Source organism: Pseudoliparis swirei, chromosome 11, assembly GCF_029220125.1.
Source record: "Pseudoliparis swirei isolate HS2019 ecotype Mariana Trench chromosome 11, NWPU_hadal_v1, whole genome shotgun sequence".
In the NCBI taxonomy this organism is placed as follows: Eukaryota; Metazoa; Chordata; class Actinopteri; order Perciformes; family Liparidae; genus Pseudoliparis; species Pseudoliparis swirei.
The window spans coordinates 14,597,064-14,619,858 of NC_079398.1; the positions used below are offsets into that span (position 1 = coordinate 14,597,064).

General features: G+C 43.2%; 1 protein-coding gene across 1 annotated transcript in view; it reads left to right on the forward strand.

Annotated features, from left to right (window-relative positions):
• Positions 1-16,125, forward strand: part of LOC130201664 (ryanodine receptor 3-like) — a 110,996-nt gene extending 94,871 nt beyond the window's left edge. Inside the window, 28 exon segments of the mRNA XM_056426752.1 lie at positions 658-709; positions 795-848; positions 934-1,033; positions 1,122-1,201; positions 1,396-1,472; positions 1,873-1,946; positions 2,746-2,763; positions 3,393-3,473; positions 3,589-3,677; positions 3,766-3,894; positions 4,011-4,115; positions 5,371-5,452; positions 5,668-6,980; positions 7,091-7,149; positions 7,798-7,969; positions 8,083-8,179; positions 8,251-8,444; positions 9,201-9,331; positions 9,430-9,472; positions 9,576-9,703; positions 9,810-9,870; positions 9,987-10,133; positions 12,217-12,351; positions 12,438-12,594; positions 12,750-12,814; positions 13,621-13,721; positions 14,244-14,295; positions 15,116-16,125. Of these exon segments, the coding sequence (XP_056282727.1) occupies positions 658-709; positions 795-848; positions 934-1,033; positions 1,122-1,201; positions 1,396-1,472; positions 1,873-1,946; positions 2,746-2,763; positions 3,393-3,473; positions 3,589-3,677; positions 3,766-3,894; positions 4,011-4,115; positions 5,371-5,452; positions 5,668-6,980; positions 7,091-7,149; positions 7,798-7,969; positions 8,083-8,179; positions 8,251-8,444; positions 9,201-9,331; positions 9,430-9,472; positions 9,576-9,703; positions 9,810-9,870; positions 9,987-10,133; positions 12,217-12,351; positions 12,438-12,594; positions 12,750-12,814; positions 13,621-13,721; positions 14,244-14,295; positions 15,116-15,211 (3,892 nt within the window). The 3' untranslated portion in view covers positions 15,212-16,125.
• The last annotated feature ends 6,670 nt before the right edge of the window (positions 16,126-22,795 follow it).

Consider the following 22,795-nt stretch of genomic DNA (forward strand, 5'->3'; position numbering starts at 1 on the left):
ATGCCGATTACATTATAACGCATTATTATTTATTAAGCTATCCAACATCAGCTCCACCGTGACCAAATCTTAAGTAAAATAAGTAAAATGTTCATTCTACACTTAAAGTGAACATTTAGGACTTTAACTGTGTGGTATTAATAGTTTTCTTATTAATAGTTTATCTTTAGAACACTTCTTACTACTTCTTCCACTGCCAATCCCATCTCCCCATTTACAGTAAGGCCGAAAAGCAAGTGAGCGTTTCCCTGGCGACCCCAATTCACTCAATCTATCCCTGAAAAGCACACACAGGTCGGAGGTCACTCCAAGTGGAAATACAGTCTTACTCGCAAGGGAAGAACACAACCAGCTCACGATCCCGTTGGGGAATACCGTCTGGTTTCATGCTGATTGCAGTCGGCTCTCCAGTCGAGTTGACTAGAGGAAAGTGAAGGAGAGTTTGATCGTGAACTGTAGTCATTGAGTCTGGAGGCGCTGTTTGCTTGTTTCATAGTTTATTAATATTCTATGTGTCGTGTGTCCCGTTGAGCATTTCTCGAGCTTTCCCAAGATCAGATCAACAGGAAGAGAGTCCTTACTTTACGGTTGGATAAGACGTGATTGTGCGTTACAAATAGGTTAACCACCAGATGTTTATCTTCCTGTTTGTGTTAGTTCCTTGGAGGAGGATCCCTTGTATATTGCATATGCAGATATGATGGCAAAGGTACTTCATTCTCTAAATTGATTTTCCTAAAATGCGTGCTGTTCAGCTAAATTCCACAGGTTTGACATTCTGCTTTCTCTTTCAGAGTTGCGATGAAGGTGAAGAAGAAGAGGAGGAGGAAAAAGAGAAAACATTTGAGGTGCTCTTGATTCCTCAGGAACACTGTTCTCTCTCTTTTTTGAAGCATCATTCAGAAGTGGTGCTGACTGTTTTACTTCCTACAGGAAAAGGAAATGGAGAAGCAAAAGATGCTGTATCAGCAAGCCAGACTACATGACCGAGGAGCTGCAGAGATGGTGCTTCAGATGATCAGTGCCAGCAAAGGTGGGAAGAGACACGTTTACCTGTACGTCTTCTCATAACTTCCACCGTTGGTATCGCCACTGTATGATGTCTGATTTGTGGCCATCAGGTCGACTCGGTGCGATGGTGACGTTCACCCTCAAACTCGGTATCTCCGTCCTCAACGGCGGGAACATACTGGTGCAGCAGGTACACGTCTATCGGCACGCACACCATCAACCTTCCAAATGTGGATTTATTGTTGCAATGTTTGGTCATTTTTTGCTGACAGGGCGTAAACTTGGACCAAACATTTTTCTTCAGCAACTGATGGGCAATGAAAAAGGTCTCTAGTAAGTAGAATCTGCAGCGTCACACTTTTTTGTGCTTTTATTTTGATACAGAAAATGCTGGACTACCTGAAGGAGAAGAGAGACGTTGGCTTTTTCAAAAGTTTGTCTGGACTGATGATGTCCTGCAGGTACAACCGGTGATCACACACAAGACACCTCGTTTAAATGTTGTCGTGTTTCGCAGCTGCAATGTAACTCCACAACGTATACACTAAGGGTCGGTTTACTTGTCACGGTTGTGTAATGTTGTGATCTGAGAAATTAACCCTGACGATGTCATCTTGGTAATCTGAGTTTGAGCTTTGGTAGTAGGATAGTATAACAGAAGGTCTTATTTACAGACTGTGGGTGTTAACCAATCAGGAGGGCTTTAGTGAAAACATGTAGAATCCAGTGTTTTAACATATTTTAAGGATTACAAGTCAGGATAATGACTTCATGGAGAGTACCCTCTTTAAAATGCATATTGCAGAAATTCAAAATTTAGACATGATATGTATTATATGTCTGGTATTTTATCTCTTCCAGTGTCCTGGACTTAAATGCATTTGAAAGGCAAAATAAAGCTGAAGGTCTGGGGATGGTTACTGAAGAAGGATCAAGTAAGTGAGGATACTAAACGTCTCTGAGACTGAGATATTTGTAAACTGACTCTGAAACAGAGGTTATGGAATCTCCAGATGTATTTCTGCAGCACACTGACCTTTCTAACAGATGTGGTCGAGACCACGGCGCCAGTGATCAGAGATGTCGCCGAGTGGAAACGTTGTTGTGGCATTATGTGTCTCATTCTAGCCCGTGGAGTTAGTCCTTTTAGTCAGGCTTGTAATGAGCTGCAGGACCAATGACAGCGTTAGCGTGACGAAACAGCTGCTCTTTAGCTCGCCGTTTGTGCGAACCCATCTCCACGTCACGTGTGTCACTCGTGTGCCTCGTTGTATGTCATCCTCATGCGGGTGAACCTGTCCTACTGTGTGTCTAAGTTCTGTCTGGGCCTCAAAAGCACTCAATTACAAGTACATACACATGAAAATACACATTTAATCAGAGGTCTATTCGATCTGATGGGTTGCATACAGTATTAAAAATATGTTTTTCTCATGCATATTCCAGCTCATTTCCACCTCCATGAGGTCAGGCATAAGTGATGGTGACTGTTACGTCTGTCTAAGCTGCAGTCCACCTGCCGAGCGGCAACATGTACTTTGAGTCTTTGTTTAACTGTAACCGCATGTCAATGTCTCCAATCAATGTGAGTATGTTAAGATATATCTATGGCGTTATCACTCTCTCCTGTTCCTACTTCTTCTGATTGAATATCAATGTCTTCTCCTTGGCTTATGTCTGCTTTTGTTTTGTTTGTTTTCTTCTGATCATGTTTTTAAATCTCATCGGTCGCAGTCAACGTGAGTGAGCGGGGTAAATACACGGTTTAGATTCTACTCATTCTCTGCAATGCTGACATCCTGATTGCTCTCCGTTCAACTCCCTTTCCTCATTCCCCTCCAATCCTTTTCTACCCCCATTCCTCCTTCTGCCTTGTCCTGAATGCATTACAGACACTTTCTTTGTACCTTGGACCGAAGGAACGCATGCATGCTTCTATGACATTGGGATAGATTGTTCAGTCTACGGCCAGACGCCCCAAAACTGATTCAAATCTCTCCACTTCTTGTTTTGTAAGAAGACAGTGCTTGTCATCTGTGTGGGACCTTTTATTTATTTATTGATTTTTGATGGTAGTAACCAGCGTGTAATAAGAAATAAATCTCCCAAAGCTTTGTTTGTAAGAAACGACACATCTTTGCTGGTGTTTAACAACAAAGCCCAGTTTTATTCCTATTCTAACGTTGTTTTAATTTGTGAAATTATGCGCTTTATGTTGTCTGAACCTCAGATATAGTGCACATAATTTGCTTCCGGTAGATAGCAGCTTCATAAGGAAGTGAAAGCCAAGCAAGCCCTTATGCCTGTACGGACACTACAATGATGGGTCTCTGACCTTCTTATCACTGAAGGAGGCAGTTAATCTCACTTCCTTTCCTCAGGTTCCAAGGTACTGCAGAATGACGAGTTCACGAAGGATCTCTTTAGGTTCCTGCAACTTCTCTGCGAGGGCCACAACAATGGTAGGTCGACACTTAGAAAAACTGCATGTCACTAAACAACACCGTGTGTTACAAGCCGGGCGGTGTTAATCTACTCGGCTGCAATCGTTTCATCTTATTTGGTCAAATGTTTTAGATTTTCAGAACTTCCTGAGGACTCAGACAGGGAACACAACGACAGTTAACATCATCATCAGTACTGTAGACTACCTACTAAGACTTCAGGTATATTACTACACATCTATAAAACACATATATGTATATGATATGAATTATTTCATGTGCTAAATCATTGTGTTCTTGCTCTTTTTAGGAATCCATCAGTGATTTCTACTGGTACTACTCTGGTAAGGATATTATAGATGAGGCAGGTCAGAGGAACTTCTCCAAAGCACTGGCAGTGGCCAAGCAGGTCTTCAACTCTTTAACGGAGTACATACAGGTACCATACACGGCACACGGCACACAAACAAGCACTCATTGAAACCCGGAGAGAGTCTGATGTTGACCCTCTGTGATTGTCTCTCCTCTCTCCGTGCTGTATGCCGGGTGCTCCAGGGTCCATGTATTGGGAACCAACAGAGTCTGGCCCACAGCAGGCTGTGGGACGCAGTGGTGGGCTTCTTGCATGTTTTTGCCAACATGCAGATGAAGTTATCCCAGGTTTGTGTTTTATCAATGCAATAAAGTGGTGGTGCTGCAACGTTTTTGTTCTGCACTGAAGTACAGTTTTTAAGTACTTGTACTTGTGTAAATTGATTGTCAATCGACTTTCAATCTTTGGTACCTACGAGGTTTAAGATATTCAAACCATGATCATTTTGTTAAATGTGATACTGCTTTGGAGATTAAAGTACGCGTGATAAAGTGGTGATATTAGTTCCACGACATCAACTGCTAGAGTGAATTTATGAAAAAGATTATCTTTTTGTCTCGATTGGACAGTTTTATTTTATAAATATAGAAATAAATTACAGCGGGAGAGAAGGAGGTGTGACATGCGACGGTGGAATCCTGCTGCAATCGAATCGAAAGGGTTTGCATTAATGTTTGATCAGATATATTTCCTCTTGGGGAAGTGTTTACTGCGTAAGCCATTCTACTGCTTTAACTGTGTGGTATGTTTATTAATCATTTGGCTCACAGATGTTCCCAAGATTCATTGTATACTTGATAATAATCAAATAGGATTAAACATTTCAATAAAAGGCCACTCTGCATGATTAGGTTTTTATCATTGTAATATTTTTTTGTGAGAAAGAGAAGTGTTAAGTGCAGGAATTTAACTTGTAATAGAGTGCTTTTGAATGGTAGTATTGTTAATTAAGTTAAAATCTGAATATTTCATCCACCAATGTTGTCTTCGTCAGCCAGAATATCTGCAGCCACTAGAGGTCTCTCCACACTCAGGGATAGCCTCAGGGCTACTGCAGTACTATCGGATAAGATATTCCACTCAGCTATATGATGTATAACGCCATCATCTATATTTCCTCCATGCCCATTAATCCAGGAAGGGGATGAAATCCGGCAGCCTAACCCTATCTTCTGGTCATCAGAAAGGACAGAAGTAACCAGTAAGAGGGAGAGCACAGGTGGAGGGGTTCAAATTTAGCGGATCAAAGTACACCTCAGATTTATGGCACGCTGAATACCGACTACATTGAGACCCTAAATGAGTCAGGCTGACCTAGCCATCGGCTCTTAGACAGCACAATAACATTAACTCTGGTGTCGATGGATGGACGTTGCCTAGAAAGCCTTTTTGGGCCCCAGCGCGGCCATTGTGGGTCAGCCTTGATCTCTCAGGGATATTAAACCGGATGGCCCATCTCTTACAGGAAGGCCATCATTAGTCTGTATGATGTACTGTAGCGTGTCACGAGGTTTCCCTTTCTCTTTTGTCGTCTCCTCACAGGACTCCAGCCAGATTGAATTATTGAAGGAGCTGCTGGACCTGCAGAAGGACATGATCGTCATGATGCTCTCCCTTCTCGAAGGTTTACTTTTTGATAGCTCACCATATATGCATTTGACCCCAGCAATACTACTTTGCTGTCGTCTCCTAAATGACTTTCATCAAACAGCGTTGTTTGTGTGGAATGTAATTAAATATTTACCAAAGCAGTTCAGCTTAATCTGCGTGGTTTAGTGCGGCTTGTTGTTGTCATGGTGTGTACTGACCTTGTGTGTCTCCTTCTCCATTACTTCACAGGTAATGTTGTCAATGGTACCATTGGCAAACAAATGGTGGACACCTTGGTGGAATCTTCCAGCAACGTGGAGATGATCCTTAAGTTTTTTGACATGTTCCTCAAGTTAAAGGACTTGACCACCTCGGACAGCTTCAAGGAGTACGACCCCGAGAGGAAAGGGGTCATCTCGAAGAAAGATTTCCAAAAGTCCATGGAGAACCAGAAACAGTATTCTCAGTCTGAGATCGAGTTTCTTCTCTCCTGCGCCGAGGCTGACGAGAACGACATGTTCAACTACGAGCAGTTTGTGGAGAGGTTTCATGTGCCGGCCAAGGACATTGGCTTTAACGTAGCTGTGCTGCTGACGAATCTCTCTGAGCATATGCCTCACGATGCTCGCCTCTCGACATTCCTCAACCTGGCTGAGAGCGTCCTCAGCTACTTCGAGCCTTACCTGGGTCGTATTGAAATCATGGGCGGAGCCAAGCGCATCGAGAGAGTCTACTTTGAGATCAGTGAGTCGAGTCGCACCCAGTGGGAAAAGCCTCAGGTGAAGGAGTCAAAGCGGCAATTCATCTTCGATGTCGTCAACGAAGGGGGGGAGAGCGAGAAGATGGAACTGTTTGTCAAATTCTGCGAGGACACAATCTTTGAGATGCAGCTGGCGTCTCAAATCTCGGAGCCGGACCCAGTGGAGCGTCCAGAGGAAGACGAGGAAGACAAGCAGATTGTGGTGGAAAACCAGGAAGAGGAAGAGGAGGAGATTGTGATGTTTGAGTCCTCCTCTGCTTTTACAGTTGCCTGCATCTCCTTGAAAAAAAGCCTCTGTCACTTCCGCCAGCTGCTCACTCTCAAGAGCATGAGGCGGCAGTACAGAAAGTTCAGGAAGATGAGCATCAAGGAGATGGTGCGAGGCTTCTTTTCTTTCTTCTGGATGATCATCACGGGCCTCTTCCACTTTGTCTACAGCCTGGTTTGGGGTTTCTTCCATATCTTGTGGACCACTATGTTTGGGGGTGGCCTCGTCGAAGGGGCCAAGAACATGAAGGTCACGGACATTTTGGGAAACATGCCAGACCCCACCCAGTTCGGGATCCACGGAGACGTGCTGGAGATGGAAAAGATGGAGGCGAGCGGAGCGTCCGCGTTGGCGGAGATGGGTCAGATGGCGCAGGGGGACGCAGGAGAGGCCGACCTGATGGCCGAGCTGCTGAACATACAGCCCAAGAAGGAGGGAAAGCACGGGGCGGAGCCGGGTTTGGGGGATGTGTCTGAGGTGGTGGTGGGGGATGCTCCATCCATTGCTAGCGCCGTCAGGCAGAAGAAGGCGCAGGTCCGTACCCATGTTAAATCCAGTTGAATATTATATTCCGAATCATCGTTTCCATATCTATACATACATATCAGAGCACCGTGTTTCAGTGATTGATGTGTTTCTTATAGTTGGCTGCGAAGAAGAGTCCTGTAAATGGAGACCAGAAGTCGGATTCAGAGAAAGGAGAGTGAGTGTTTTTAATTGGTTCATTGTTCTTCCTCAGTGGATCAATTGGTTAGTCTTCTGTGTGACGAGACCATCTTTAACCCTTGTGTTGCCTTCGGGTCATTTTTTTGAAATCATCACACCCCCCTCCCCGCCTTTTTTTTTTTTTTTTGACGATTCAATTTTCACCCTCCTGTTTCCTTTATATTTACTCACATATTCTACCTTTGGGTTCAATTTGGCCCCAGCAATTAAACCCTCCAGAAAATTATTAGAAATAATATTGTTTTCCAAGTTTAGGTGTGAGGCTTTTATGTGTTTGTTTGATGACGAAAGAAACACGACATTAAACATTGAATGGGGTCAAATTAATCCTAAAGCGGGGAGGGTGTAATATTTTTTCAAAAAAACCCTAAGGCAACACAAGGGTTAAACATTTTCTAATGACGTGTTGCTGTTTCCCACAGTTTTTTTTTGTTGCATTCAAACATGTTCAAGTCGTCCAAAGTAAATGTCAGATATTTAACAGAACCTGTTCTGTCCTGAAGCAATGTGATGTAAGACTCTGGCTGTCCTGTGGTTCTCATCGGTCATATCCTCATAAGTCTCCATGCATTACCTCGCAGCAGCATGTATTTGTCTGCCATTAATAGCAACATTCCGGTTGCAGTTCAGACGACGGCGAGAAGAAAGACCCCGACAAGTCTAAAGACGAAGGCCCTCCTGAGCCTGCAGCGGTGAAGAAAGCCCCGAAGAAGAGGATCGGCCAGAAGAAAGAGCTACCGGAGGTCTTCATGGCCAGCTTCTTCGCTGGCTTGGAGGTCTACCAAACCAAGATGCTGGTCAGATATTTCCCTCACAGCTCACTCATCGAATGAGTACTATAAGATAAAATATGAGAGAATAAATACTTGTTGCATATATACAACTTACTCTAAACGTATTGTTTTCACAGAATTACCTGGCCAGAAACTTCTACAACCTCCGCTTCCTGGCGCTCTTTGTCGCCTTTGCTATTAACTTCATTCTGCTCTTCTACAAAGTGAGTCTGATATGAAGGTCTAATGATGTGTCCAGCATCAGGGTGCAATATGCTTTGGTGATGTTTCTCGTCATGTCTTTCAGGTAACTGGTGATTACGCAGACGATGAAGACCCCTGGAATGGTCAAGGCAGAGCTGGGGAGGAAGATGATGGTGCACTTGAGTATTTTGTCCTGCAGGAGAGCACCGGCTACATGGCGCCCACGCTGCGCTGTCTGGCTGTGCTGCACACTATCATATCCTTCCTGTGTGTAGTGGGGTACTACTACCTGAAGGTACACCAGCACACACTGACCAAAGAAATACAGCTAGTATTTGTTGTATTTTTGTTGTAATGAAAATAGCTATTTTCTTATATTCATTGATCAAAAATAGGAACAATAAACATGTTTGACAAGATTTGTTTTCAGCATCAGCCCTTTGTTGTGATCGCTAACATACACACACGGTCATGCACTTCCTGTCGCTTTTAGACAGACTGCATATACAGGACTGTCTCAGAAAATTAGAATATTAAATAAGTTTATTTTTTTTAATAATATTAAAAAAAAAAAAAAATGCATTCTCATTTTCTGGTTCATTAACTGCATCAACTTTAATATTGCCTTAGAAAACTCTAAAATCCTATCTCATAAAATTTTAATATTTCCTCAGACCAAGTTAAAAAAGATTTATAACAGCTGAGTGTTTGTCAAGGCTCAGGAAACCCTTGCAGGTGTTTCGAGTTAATTAGACAATTCAAGTGATTTGTTTAATACCCTACTAGTATACTTTTTCATGATATTCTAATATTTAGAGATAGGATATTTGAGTTTTCGCCATAATCAGCAATATTAAAAGAATAAAAGAATGCATGACATTTTTGTTTTTTTAATTGCATTACAGAAAATAAAGAACTTCATCACAATATTCTAATTTTCTGAGACAGTCCTGTATACAGCCTGTTGATGTAAAACACTGCAATGTATGTAACTCTATGTTCTTTCCTTTTCTGCATTCATGATGCTGCCACGTTGCCCTTTCTGTCCAAGGTGCCCCTGGTCGTGTTTAAACGGGAGAAGGAGATAGCGAGGAAGTTGGAGTTTGCCGGCCTTTACATCACAGAGCAGCCGTCAGATGATGACATTAAAGGACAATGGGACCGACTGGTCATCAATACTCCGTGAGTCACCTGCAGTCTAGCTATTCTGCGGAGTCATTATCTTTTATAAATAACGTATAGTTGCTGAAGTGTTGTTTTTTTGTGTGCTTTTTTAACAGTTCCTTCCCCAACAACTACTGGGATAAATTTGTCAAACGCAAAGTAAGCTTATTTTTTTTGTGTAATCTGTAATGCAAACACACCACAAAGCCATCTGGTGGTACTTATTTGTGTCCCTTTGGATCCATTGTGCTGCTATTTGTAGGTAATCAAAAAGTATGGCAACCTGTATGGAGCTGAGAGGATAGCAGAGCTGCTGGGGATGGATAAGATTGCCCTGGATTTCAACCCGACAGAGGAAACGGTTGCCAAGGAGGCTTCACTGGTGTCGAGGTGAGAGATCAGACGGATACAGAGCAGTCAGGCTAGAGGAGATGCCTGAATAGAGGTCGAATAGAAAATACGAGACCCTCATAATCAATCTTTTATTTTTGGCCAGGTTGAGCTCAATCGACACAAAGTACCACGTGTGGAAAATGGGGGTGGTGTTTACAGACAATGTGAGTTTGAATACTGGGACGAGTCGTTTCTTTACGGATGAGTGGAGGATTTGGTGGCGGGGGGGAATGGGTGATTTTTATTGTCTGATCAACGTCTCATTGTGTTCCTCTGCCAGTCCTTCCTGTATCTCGTATGGTACACCACCATGTCCATCCTCGGCCATTACAACAACTTCTTCTTCGCTGCTCATCTGCTGGACATCGCCATGGGCTTCAAGACGCTGCGCACCATCCTCTCCTCTGTCACGCATAACGGCAAACAGGTGAGGATGAGGAGGATGCAGGTCTTCCTCCAAGCAGCAGGGGGCGTAACCGCCTCCTGTTTGTTCCCTGATGAACAACCACAAGACACTTCCCTCACGGTCTCCACACTCCGGCCCCTCTGATAGCGTTTGTTAGTCTCATGTTACTTCACAAAAGATAACCGACAGTGCTAGCCACTACACCACCGTGCAGCCCTAAGAAAAGAAACAAACAACTTAAAATTAGGGCTGGGCAACGATTACAATTTTTAATCGCGATTAATCACATGATTTCCCTGATTAATCACGATTAATCACGATTAATCGCATTTGTTTACGCAAAATCCAATAATTAATTCAAAAGTAGTGTATAGCGCACTTCTATTTTAAATGTTCTGCCATATGAATGAAAGTGCCATAACATTTGTTGTCCCTGTTAGAGTGAGACACCAGAAAACACTTTCAGTGCAGTTTGTCAATTCCTAGAACTTGACACTTATTTTAAATGGACTGCCATATGAACTAAAGTGAAAAAGAGGTTCTGCCTGTTTTGTGATATACATGCCTAAAAGGTGCCAAATATTTCTAGACTGAAATAATATCGGCATGATAATTATTATAACTATGAGGATTTTTTAGTTGCCTATTTTGTGGAGCCCCCTCAGGACTTGGTGCCCTACGCACAGCGCGTAGTGCGCTATGGGAGCGGCGGCGCTGGTTGTCGTTTATAGCACAAACAACAATGAACTAGTGGAGGCGGCAAGGTGCTCCGTGTTGCCAGGTTGGAGATGGTGAAGTATCGTACCAAAGGCTCAACATGGTTGTATTTGGAGGATAATTATCGTGTATCTGGCAACCCTGAGATCGGTCGACCAATGACTGTTCTCTATTCTGTCAGAGCTCACGCAAGAAGGTGGTACGTAAGGGAGATACCATTTCCAAAACTTGTAAGGGGTAAATACTAGTTTGTGAAAACCCAGAGAAACACAAATATCCGACGATGCAAAATCCCGACGTTTTTGGAATCCCTGCCGGACGCATTTTTTAGGTCTCAAAAGCAGGACATGTCTGGGGAAAGAGGACGTCTGGTCACCCGATGTCCAGTCGTCCCCAGTGAGAGCAACAGGGTGCACGTTGTGAAGCTGTCGCTTTTGCAGTCCTCTCCTTTTCATACAACTCGTGTATTCTCCGTGTGATGTGTGTCTTGAGGGCGTCTCATACCTGCCGTCATTTGTTGAGATTCTCCATGTTTGTTAAACCGCGAATGACTTTCTTTTCCGGTTCCGCAGCAATCAGTAGCAGACTTTTACAAAATAAAAGCCTGTGAGCAACACACTTACAAGAATAAAATAAATAATAAAACCTGCGTTAACGCGCGATAAAATAATTGTCGGCGTTAATTAATTGATGCGTTAACGCAAGATTAACGCGTTAACGTGCCCAGCCCTACTTAAAATATATTTGTGTTAACTGCAGGATTTTTGAATTTTTGTTCTCACTTAAAGCTTAGTTTTTCACCAGCAGAGAAATTTAATATGCTTGAATATTAGCAACAAGTGAGGATACGTCCTGTGAATGTGAATTTAGACTCAGTAATCTTTGACGATTGAGTTCAAGCGGCTCACTCCCGATGCTGACTGTCTGTTCTTTAAGGGGATTCTCATGTCCACTGCCCAGAGGCACACATCAAAATACAATGTCACCTCAATCTCAAAGGGTGGAACCTCCTCTAAATGGCGAGGCCACAAGGAATCTGTGTGCTGATCAATCGCACGACGCAAGCGCAGTTTAGCGATGCGTCCGCTGGTGTCATGAGTGTGGAAACTGTTTCTGAATAGAGTTCTACATCAGACAGAAACAACATTTAGCTCTATAAATATAAAACCGATGCGTGTGTGCGATCGGCTACTCCTCATCCCTTCCACCCCTTTAAACTCGTCCCTTCTCACCGCCTGCTCTCCGCTCGCCGCCAGCAGTCCCATAGCGTTGCACACAGACAGCGAATGAGAGCTGGCAGCTTTGTTTCCTGTGTTCCGACACCGGAGTACGCGGACAGGAAGTCGCTGGTGACGTTTCACTGACTGCCATCTGCGTCTCTCCAAAGCTGGTGTTGACCGTGGGTCTGCTGGCAGTCGTGGTCTATCTCTACACTGTGGTGGCCTTCAACTTCTTCAGGAAGTTCTACAACAAGAGCGAGGATGAGGATGAGCCGGACATGAAGTGTGACGACATGATGACCGTAGGTATCAATCGCCATGTGTTCCTGGCGAGAGGCGCCGACGCTCCGACTCACTCTGCTCCCGCCCTCCCTCTCTGCGTCCACAGTGTTACCTGTTCCACATGTACGTCGGGGTGAGGGCAGGAGGGGGCATTGGGGACGAGATCGAGGACCCGGCCGGTGACCCCTATGAGCTCTACCGCATCCTATTTGACATCACCTTCTTCTTCTTCGTCATCGTCATCCTCCTGGCCATCATCCAGGGTACGCTGCTCTTGGAGCCAGAAATACAACGTCGCCGATATTCCTCATCGCGTGACACTCCATGCCGTATCTTTAGGAAGGGGAGGGCGTGTGTAACGCTGTGGCCTCACAGTTCCAGCGTGTGATGTGCTCACAGCAAATCCTTTGATCATCAGGTTTGATCATCGATGCCTTTGGAGAGCTGAGAGACCAGCAGGAGCAAGTCAAAGAGGACATGGAGGTGAGGGGGGGGGGGGGGGGGTATTCACTGTGTGGTCGAGACATGTACTCAAATAAAGCAGATCATTGTATGATTGCATTTTTTTTTACATGTACTGATTAATATATACACTAGTGTATGTTGTACATGACCTCAGTGGAAGGTGTGACACATTATTTTAATGATTGGTGGATCAAACAAAAAGGAAGAAGAAAGCCCTCTCGTCGTGGTCATGCTCAGAGAGTGAAACAACATGTCATCGAGTCTCTATTTGGACGTGGTGTCCTCATGAATGCTATGTTCATGACACACTGGCCCCTCGCTGCCGTCGCCTCTTCACATGATGACAGTTGTGACGTTGAAGCACCGCGCTGCTAAACTAAGTGCTTCATCTATTTGATCCCAACGGGGCATAGCGGCTCATCGTTCATCGTTTATAGAGCGGCGTTGGTCGGCGTGTACGTCTATAAACCAGTAAACACTGTAGCATTCCCCAGTTGACCAATATCTTAGCGTTGTGATCAATTAATTGTTGGCGGATCTTGTTTAAACTGTAAGGAAATAATCTCAGAACTGTTGTAATGAAAGTAACTCTTCGTACGAGGAAGCTTTAGGAACACGGTGCCGGAGACGGGGGACGTGAAGTGAATGAAGTTAGCCCGGATGACAGCATTATAATTGTTATTTTTCTGAAAGATTTTCTACAACTGTTATCCAAGTGAACTGACCTGCAGGCGTAAAATGAGTGCCCCTTTTTTTTTTTAAATACAGCACAACGTCGATAAAAGAGCAGCTGCTCTTATTCTCTTTTCCCCCTCTGTCCGCAGACCAAATGTTTCATCTGTGGCATCGGTAACGACTACTTTGACACGACGCCTCACGGCTTCGAGACGCACACCTTACAAGAGCACAACCTGGCCAACTACCTGTAAGTACCCTGCTCCCAGGCACTTTACGCAAATCATCACCATGACGACGACGATAATCGTCTGTCACCGACATCTTTTCTGTAATGGAGCCACGTGATTGATGGCTCTAGCGCGTTACCGCAGCATCAGGACCACAGACACCGGCGGCCGCAGTGATCCACATTATGTTGCTTCATCACTATTTGATGCTGAGCACTTTTTTGGGCGATAGGCTCGTGATCGCGTGCTCTTATCCAGTGTTCATCGGTATCGGTCAGGCTGCGACAGCCACTGAGACACCCGGGCCGATTGACATTCACACTTGATTTGGTAAAACAACAGGCGCTGATGTTGCTTCATTCGACACGCGTCTGAAATTGTGGCATTTGCTGTTAATGCGATGTTGGAGGAATCCGATGTGCCTCAGCAGAGGCGTTGTTCTACTCTCGGATATGTAGGCGGGAGAATGTGAGAGCTTGTCAGGGTTTTTTTTGTCGGTGTGACATTTTTGTTTTGTCTCATTGTCCGGGATTTCTCTGAAGGTTTTTCCTGATGTACCTGATCAACAAGGACGAGACGGAGCACACGGGCCAGGTACAGTACCACTCCACCGAAGACCGCCAGCCGGCTGCAATCAACCGGAAATAATGGAGTTATAAGGGTTGTTCATATTAACTGCACACCTGTATGTGTTGTCTACCTGGTTTTGAATAAGTTGGATACGCATTTCACAAACATATCTGGTTTCTACATGTATGGAATCAGATAAATGAAGCAGTTACTTGTTGTTTCAGTCCAATGTGCCACACAACAATTGATCAATTTAGCTCACCGTTATTTGGATATTACATTTTTTTTCAACACAGTCATTTATTAATCATATTCAAATAGATAAATATATATATATATATATATATATATAAAATAAAACAATCACATGATGTGCTTAAAAGATGACCTGTCACATTTGTATAAATGTGTTCACCACTTTAACTACGTAGCAGCTGCTTGCTACCGGTCTGAAATTGATATTGAACATTATAAATAAATAAAATAATACAGAAACTTGTTTTACGAACATGTACACACACAGGCTTTGAAACATAATAATCAGACAACCGCCATAATACATTCTCTGTAGTTTTGTCAGCTCACAGAATTCATGTTATTTGACTACTTCTGAATAAATGTAGGCATTCATGTGTCTAATGACATCAAGCTACAATTACAGTTGCATTTTTGCGAGATAAGTTAACAGTTATCAACTTAAACTTTAACATCTACACCCTATTAAAATATATATTTTTTCAAATCACAATTTGATGTGAAGTAATGTCATAGTTCATCTTTGGGTGATGTCCAAATGTTTTATGACTCAGGTTGTAACTGGTTGTCGCCCCTCCCCCACCTCCAGGAGTCCTATGTGTGGAAGATGTACCAGGAGCGCTGCTGGGACTTCTTCCCAGCGGGAGATTGCTTCCGCAAACAGTACGAAGACCAGCTTGGGTAGAGCGACGCCTCCTCGTTACCTCTCTTCTTATTCAGTGGGCTGCTGGGACATGTAGTTCCACACACAGCTGCTGGACTACAACACCACACAGTCGACGCTTCAGGCTGGCCGACGGAGAGACAAACTACTTTTTTTAATGTGAAAAAGAGAACCGTCTCCTCCCCGTGTCGGTGCCAGTCCAACAGGAGGCGATATGTAACTTTCCCAGACATTTTGTTGAGTTTTTAGTTTTTGGGACTCGTCTTTGACAGCGTGTTGCCTTTTACTCCACATAACCCCGAGTCATTGCACAATTATTTATTTTTGTCTTTTTGAGAAGCCCTGGGTTGTGTGGGGTCATGGGGCAATGTGTCAGTCATATTATGCACAAGAACCCAACTTCAATGTTTTGAGAATGTTGAACTTGAGACTTAATGCCAAAAGATAAGTGGAGGAGTTCAGTAGATTTACATTGTGCGCAAAAAAAGTGACGTGAGAAGTTTTTTTTTCAGATGTTGTAACCTTGCATTTTGAGATACAGTTTTAGAATGAAGTGGCAAAAAGGTTTCTAATGTAGGATAAAAAAAATGCCTAATTTTTTCATGAAGTGCCTTACAGTACTGTATCTACATTACAATGAAGCTATGCAAAACCTTTGTTTCTTCTTTATTGTATGTAAGTACAGTAATTCTTCTGGAGCAGTAACAGGTAGTTTGTGGCTGAACTTTCTCATTTTTCAACAGCATTTCTTTGATTTGACAGGTTTTGTTTCGCTGAATGCAGCCTAACTGCAAATGTTCAAGGTACAAAGTTTACTGATCGCTTTTAAACAGAACAAAAATGTAATTGCTATTGTATGGCCATTTATATGTAGTAGCTTCGCGGATCTGTGCATTTCTTTTGATGGAAAAAAATAAAGAAATCAATGCAAGAAATATCTGTGTGTGCCATTCATTGGGATTTTATATTTTAAATACAATAAGTACATTTATACTGTTCACCTCGCCGTTCACATGAGCATCAGAACAAGTTGTATCAAGCCCTGAAGCTCTGAGCCAGTGAGTCACATCAATCTCAACATCGGAGAGATGCAACAGCTGATCCTCTGCAGCTAATCCAAATCTTTTCAAAATAAGATACCTACTGTGTGCAAACAGCCTTTAGGTCTAAGTTCATCTGACTCACTCCAACCCTCACAGCTATAGTAGCCGTGACCGTCCTGCAGCTTTTAATTACAGTGTAATACGTAGATGTGCACGTTTTGGTTTGGTCAGAGAGGTTTAGGACGAGACCCCAGCGGGCTGCATGGTGGAAGTTTTAGCCCTATTACCCGTGGTGCCAGCTGTCAGCTCGCATCATGTCACCACACCTCAGGCTGCACGCGGTGCGGCGGCCTCCCGCTGAGAGAGGCTCTGCCTCCTCGACTTGTGCCCGCATGTTAGCTGGCTCTTGTGGTTCCAGGAAATGGTGAGAAAAAAGTAGCTTAATTAAAAATTAATACTTAATACTGCAAGATTGTAAATTCCCATGGATAGCTATTTTCTCAGAGGAAGAAATGACAGCTGTTAATTTCTGTTGATGTGGGTTTGGGTGCACTGTGTAGAGAATTAATAAACTCAATTGAAAGTTTTACTTATCATATTATATGCTCTAATAAGCTTCTGCAATATTTAGCATCCTATGTGTCCATTGTGGGAATGGGAGAAAACAATAATGTGTGAAATCATGGATATGATCTTTCTCAATAATTTGACTTAATGAAAGCTGTGGGAAACCTTTCTCAACATGAAATGATAACAATTAAGCCATCAAATAACTGGAGACATATAATACCTATTCAATTATAATGTATTATCTCTGGTGGCAGCACAATGAGGTAAGGCCTGTAATTTTGCTCTCAAATAACTTTTGTGGAATTTATTCCCCATTAGTTGGCTTTCAGCAAATATTAGAAATATTTGACTTTTTCACATTTGCAGTATCATATCATGCAACAAACCTGAAATATGCCAATGTGATATACAATTAGAGAACCCATAATCTGGTTTTATGTAATATACCCTGTACAGGCACAATAGAGATGAGGTTGTGTCTACTTTTGCTCACTCACTGCTCAATTCAGACTCAAGCTATAAATGCTTTATAGAAATATAAGAACATTTCCTCTAACGACCATCTTGTAACTGGATCTCCCCAGCCGCAATGCCAAAAATGGGCCAGGGTCCTAAAGTCCCCTTGCCTGGCCCTCATTCCAGCTCCTTAACTCTAACCACACCTATCTCTGAACTTGTCCTTCATTTTTAACCCAACCACGTTTTTTTTACTGTCATTTTGCACAACTGCCACTTTATCAGAATTAGAAACCCTTGGCGTAGAACTCAGAACTGTCTCTCTGGTGGTTCCTGCTACATCAGGTGTCTCCAGGACCACCGGGGACCATGACGACACGCGGACTCACGGTGACAACAACACCGGTGTCAGTCGGACTCCCCTGAGCAGCTCTGATGCATCAAAGTGGCTTTCACGGTCACTCCAGGATGTTACCTGGGACCAAGTTATCACGAGGACTGTTGACAAGGAGCTCATTCACTATAATGATTTTATCCTCATAACTTTAGGATCAAAATGTAAAATAGTTCAGAAAAATGTTCCCAAAGCCCAAAGTGACATCTTAAATAACTAACTTTGTCCAATAAAGACCCAAAAATGTCAAGCTTGTAAAACACGTAACAGAAAGGAGCAACATAGATATCTATTAAGGAAAGGCTGGAACAGGAGAAAAGTGTACAGTCTTTTCTTTTTTTAATGAAAAATTACTAAACTTGATTATCAAAATAGTTGCAGATTAATCGACGAATCCTTTCAGCTCTTTTGACAACTGAGCAACTCCATCCGCTGATGAAGACCACGTGATGAGGTCAAACCTCATGTGTGTGACGTCAAGAAGGACATCACTCCATCAGACTTCATTTGACTTAAAACAATGACATCGTGTATTGTATTACCTCCTCATTTATCTTCAAGTGATATCTTTTAATGACACCTAGTCACACTTGTAACACCTCACTAAACTAACTTCTGTTGCTCGGGCCGTGGCTGAGTGAAGGGTGAAGGCCACCGGGAGGCTCGATGTGGTGCTCTGAGAGGAGCGCAGACGCTTCTCTGGCCGTCTGAATGATCAACCACAACGTCCCGTATCTTCATCATCTGAGCTTCTCCTCTGGCTGTGAAGCGGTTGGCAGTGATAGATCTGGGTTGTTTTACTACTTCTTCTGTGGTTTTTCTGGGACACGCCTGCTGCACTGAGGCAATCTTCAGGGTGGTTTTGGTTTCCAAAGCACGAGTGGGAAACCCTTCACTCGCTGTTGTCTGTGTGAGAGAAAGAGCTTCTTCTTTCAGCTCCTATTTACTTCATCTTCCTATGATGGATTCACACAGAGCCCCTCCAAGAACTGACATATTTTATCAGTTTCAAAACCGCTGACAGCTGCTGACAAAACAATGTTTGACGCAAAAAATGACACCACAAACCGCGATGTTCTGAAATCCTGACTCAATTATATTTCCATCCTTAATGTCCTTGTCCTTGGACTCGTGCAGAGAACCAGGTCTGAGGTCGTTGTCCAGGGGGATCCGTTACATGGCCAAGGTCAGACCGAGGCACTCTCGCCCGCGGCCGCTGAGTAACTGAACGCTGTAATGGGCGCAGTGATGCGAGGGGAGCGCTGCTGAGCGAGGGGTGAAGTGTTCGATTGCGCTGATACGGCAAGGGACGAGTCAAGTGCAGATCCAGCTCTGGCATCAGGCCGCCAAACTGGAGAGGACGATTGAGAAATTAGAGCGCCATGTGCAAATGATAGATAGATAGATATATACTTTATTAATCCCCAAGGGGAAATTTGTCGTTACAAGTAGCAGCACCAATAAACCAAACACATAAGAATAAAAACAAAACACAAATATAAAAAACAGGGATGAAAGATATAGAAGTATACAAAGTAAACAAAACAAAATATATATGTACATATACAACACACATGCATACACAACACACAACATCAATGACAAATCAAATTCAAAAATATTAAATATAGACAGTGTGCAAAATGCAGTGTGTATATGTGTGCAGTGCAAATGAAATGTGTGTGTATGTGTGTAGTGCAAACAAATGAGATGTGTGAAGTGCAGATCAACATAGTGTAAGTATTCAGTTATTGTTGTAGTTATTGCACTATGATCTGGCAAGAGGTGATCTGTTGTAGAGCCTCATAGCCGCCGGCAGGAATGTTCTCCTGTATCTGTCCTTGTGGCAGCGGAGCGTGAGGAGACGTCTGGAGAAAGTACTCCTCTGTCCCTGTAGGAGGTGGTGGAGAGGGTGGTCCGGGTTGTCCAATATGGACACAAGTTTCTTCAACGTCCTCCTCTCCACCACCTGTTCCAGGTGCTCCAGCTGGCAGCCGATGATGGAGCCAGCCTTCCTAACCAGTTTGTTAAGACGGCTGGTATGGGACTTTCCAGGCATGTGTATTATGATTGGGGGGACACACCTTTGCTGAGAGACTGTGCTCATCAACTTGGAGCTCTGTCTTGTGTTGTGTACGTGTGCGTCGTCATTCTGGGAAATATGCATCCATGCTTTTTGTTGAAAGTTAAAAAAGGAAATCAATCTTTTATGTCCATTAACTTGTAATATGAAATGACAGCTTGCAGCCGGCTACTGCACGACGAGAACAGGTTCATGGCAGCGTGGAGTTTGGTGAATCTCCCGGATCTTCATGCAACTGCTACATCAACGCCGTGCAGAGACGTTGAAGGCGATCTTACGGCTAACGTCAGAAGACAATAAACACAGAATGCACAGATGGTCATGAGGGCATCTTTTCTCACAGATCAGCGTGTCAGGCGGGTTTAACCTGTGAAAAGTTCTGTCTGCTCTGGATACGAGGACAGCTTAAAGCCCACTGTGTGCTGTGCTGTGACAAGTCGATTTATTATACAACGTTTTATATTTACATTTACATATATGTGCCAGAGCCTGGCTCACTTTTAACCCTCGGCAAGAAATGTAGTAATATTTCTCCAAATGTCAGAAATTCCTCCGATGAATCTGATATGAAAAAGATGGACTCCAGGTCCCTGATGCTGATAACTTTTCTGCAGGTGACAAACCCTTCGATATGATCCACGGATACGGGGCTTAATCCTGCAGACGAGCACAGAGAGGATGAGAGCGACTCAGAGAGGATAAGAGAGAATATGAGATACACCACACATCGAGGATATCACCATTTTATCTTTAATCTCACTTCATGCAATCTGATGCAGAAAAGACCATTTCTGAAAAACAATGCAAACAAAGTTGTTTCCCAAATTGGACAGCCTAAAGATACGGACACAGAAAGAAATGGATGACTCTAATCAAGGTGCTGGAGATTGTATCAGTACGGTAATCCTGCTTTTGTCTTCAATCACCGAGCGTCCTGAACACAGCGTTCAGAGCGGGATGCAACCCCTTCTCACAGAGGAAGGTCATCACGGCTCAATGTCAACGTGCGCTTCATACTTCCGTCTTGGTTTAGCCTGTTACTGCGGTAACGGGCCAATTGTCAGTCAACACGAGTATATGAGGATGAAGAGAACGTCATTAGTCTCACAGTGAAACAGTGGTGGATGAGATGGGTCACCACCGGTAACTCACCTCATCTTGAGGGCGCCGTGACGCTCCATGTGAGGAGGCAGCAACAGCAGCTGCTGCCGTCGGGCCGCCGTCTGAGGGAAGCTGATTTACCACGATTCAAAACACAAAGTGGCCATCTTGCTCCTTAGTGTCAACTCTTTAACCCCCTTTGTCTTTTTCTTTTTTAGATGACTTGCCGCCTGGAGAGTGATGTGTGAAGAGGGGCTGCTGCACCTCGATATCTCCTGGCCGCCCCAAGGTTAATAAAGTGGCGTGCGATTATATAAGTTGGCTCCAGACAGCCCTGAACAGGGGAACCAGATACAGTAATGCCATTTGATCCTGTGTGGAAGCAACAAGTGCGTTCCACAGATCTTTTCCACATGACACCAGCTTAGGGAGGCAATTTACTGTTGTTTTTCCACTCAGCTTTATTACATTTTGTGCCCCAGGACTTGGCTGTTAGCTGAGACAGCTTTAGGTTATTGTGCACATAAAAACAAGCAGGCAGTTGTCACCAGAACCCAAATCCAGTAATAAAGTTCGTCGTTATGTGAAATGGGTTTTATGTTGCCAGTTATTTTGCGTAGAGATAAATGGAACAATAAGTTATTGATTAAAGGTACAACCTTGGCTGCACATTGTGAATCTTTTAATTCGTTTTATTTTTTGACTGATGATGAAACTTTTGAATTGTAATACGACAGCAACTATGAATCATGTTGGAAATGTGATGGGCAACCACGACATCGCTTCAGTGGACGAATGACCAGCTGTTATTTAGTTTGTAATATCTATTATGGGTCTGCTGATGCTGCTTTGGATTTTGACCAATAAAATCAATAGAAACTAGAACGGGCACTCGGTAGAGCGCATACCTTCGCATATCACAAGATTGGGCATTGAATTATGAACATGTTGGCATTAGTTGCATGCCAATTGGATAAAAATTGACCGTGCTATGGTAAAAAGAAGATTTTGACCTTTTCTTGACCTTGACCTTTGACCTGATCCATCCCAAAATCTAATCAAATGGTCCCCGGATAATAAATAATAATCCCACCAAATTTCATGCGATTCAGTTTAATGCTTTTTGAGTTATGCGAGTAACACGCATACAAATAAATAAATACACGGCGATCAAAACATTACCTTCCGCATTTTCAATGCGAAGGAAACAAAAACTGAACTAAAGGAAAGGACTAATAGATATCAGGGAGCCTGATTTAAAAGGGGGTCATCAGGGCTTCAGTGCTAATAGAGCTGTAACCACTCACTATAAGGTTACAATTACAAATTCCAAAATGACAATGCCTCAAAAAAAACTATAAAGCTATGAAAATATCTGTATTAAACACAACATGAAACAGAATACTGCAACAGTGTGCCATCATCAGCCAGGTGCTAAACAAACACAAATTATGTTATTTTATTTGGAAAACACTTTTAACATTTATCTATGCTTTAACCAGCATCATAGTTAAAAAAATAAGAGCTCAAGCTGTCATGATTTAAATTATGCTGCACAGCGTGTCAGCGTCAGTTTGCTTGAACGACTTCTAAAGAAGTCTGACAAAAAATAAATAAATCCTACACCGCGCAAAACCTTCAGAAGCGCACCGAGCATAAGTTATCCAAAGTAGCTACCTTGGCTTTTTTCTCTCACCGCTCCAGCCGGGAGCTTAGTGCAACTTTGACCAATTAGCACACAGCACCACAGGAAAGTGAATCTCATCAATAAACCATGGAACATTATTTAGGAAGTAAATGAAAGATTCATGCTTAAGAGTCTCCTAAAAAGACAAGTATGACCCTTCAAACCATCAAACAGCACTTCATGAATTAGCCTCAACGTTTTTCTTTTTTTCCTTCATTTTTACTCGATGGCCCGGCGGTATGAGGTCACACTTGTGACACCCGGTGCACCA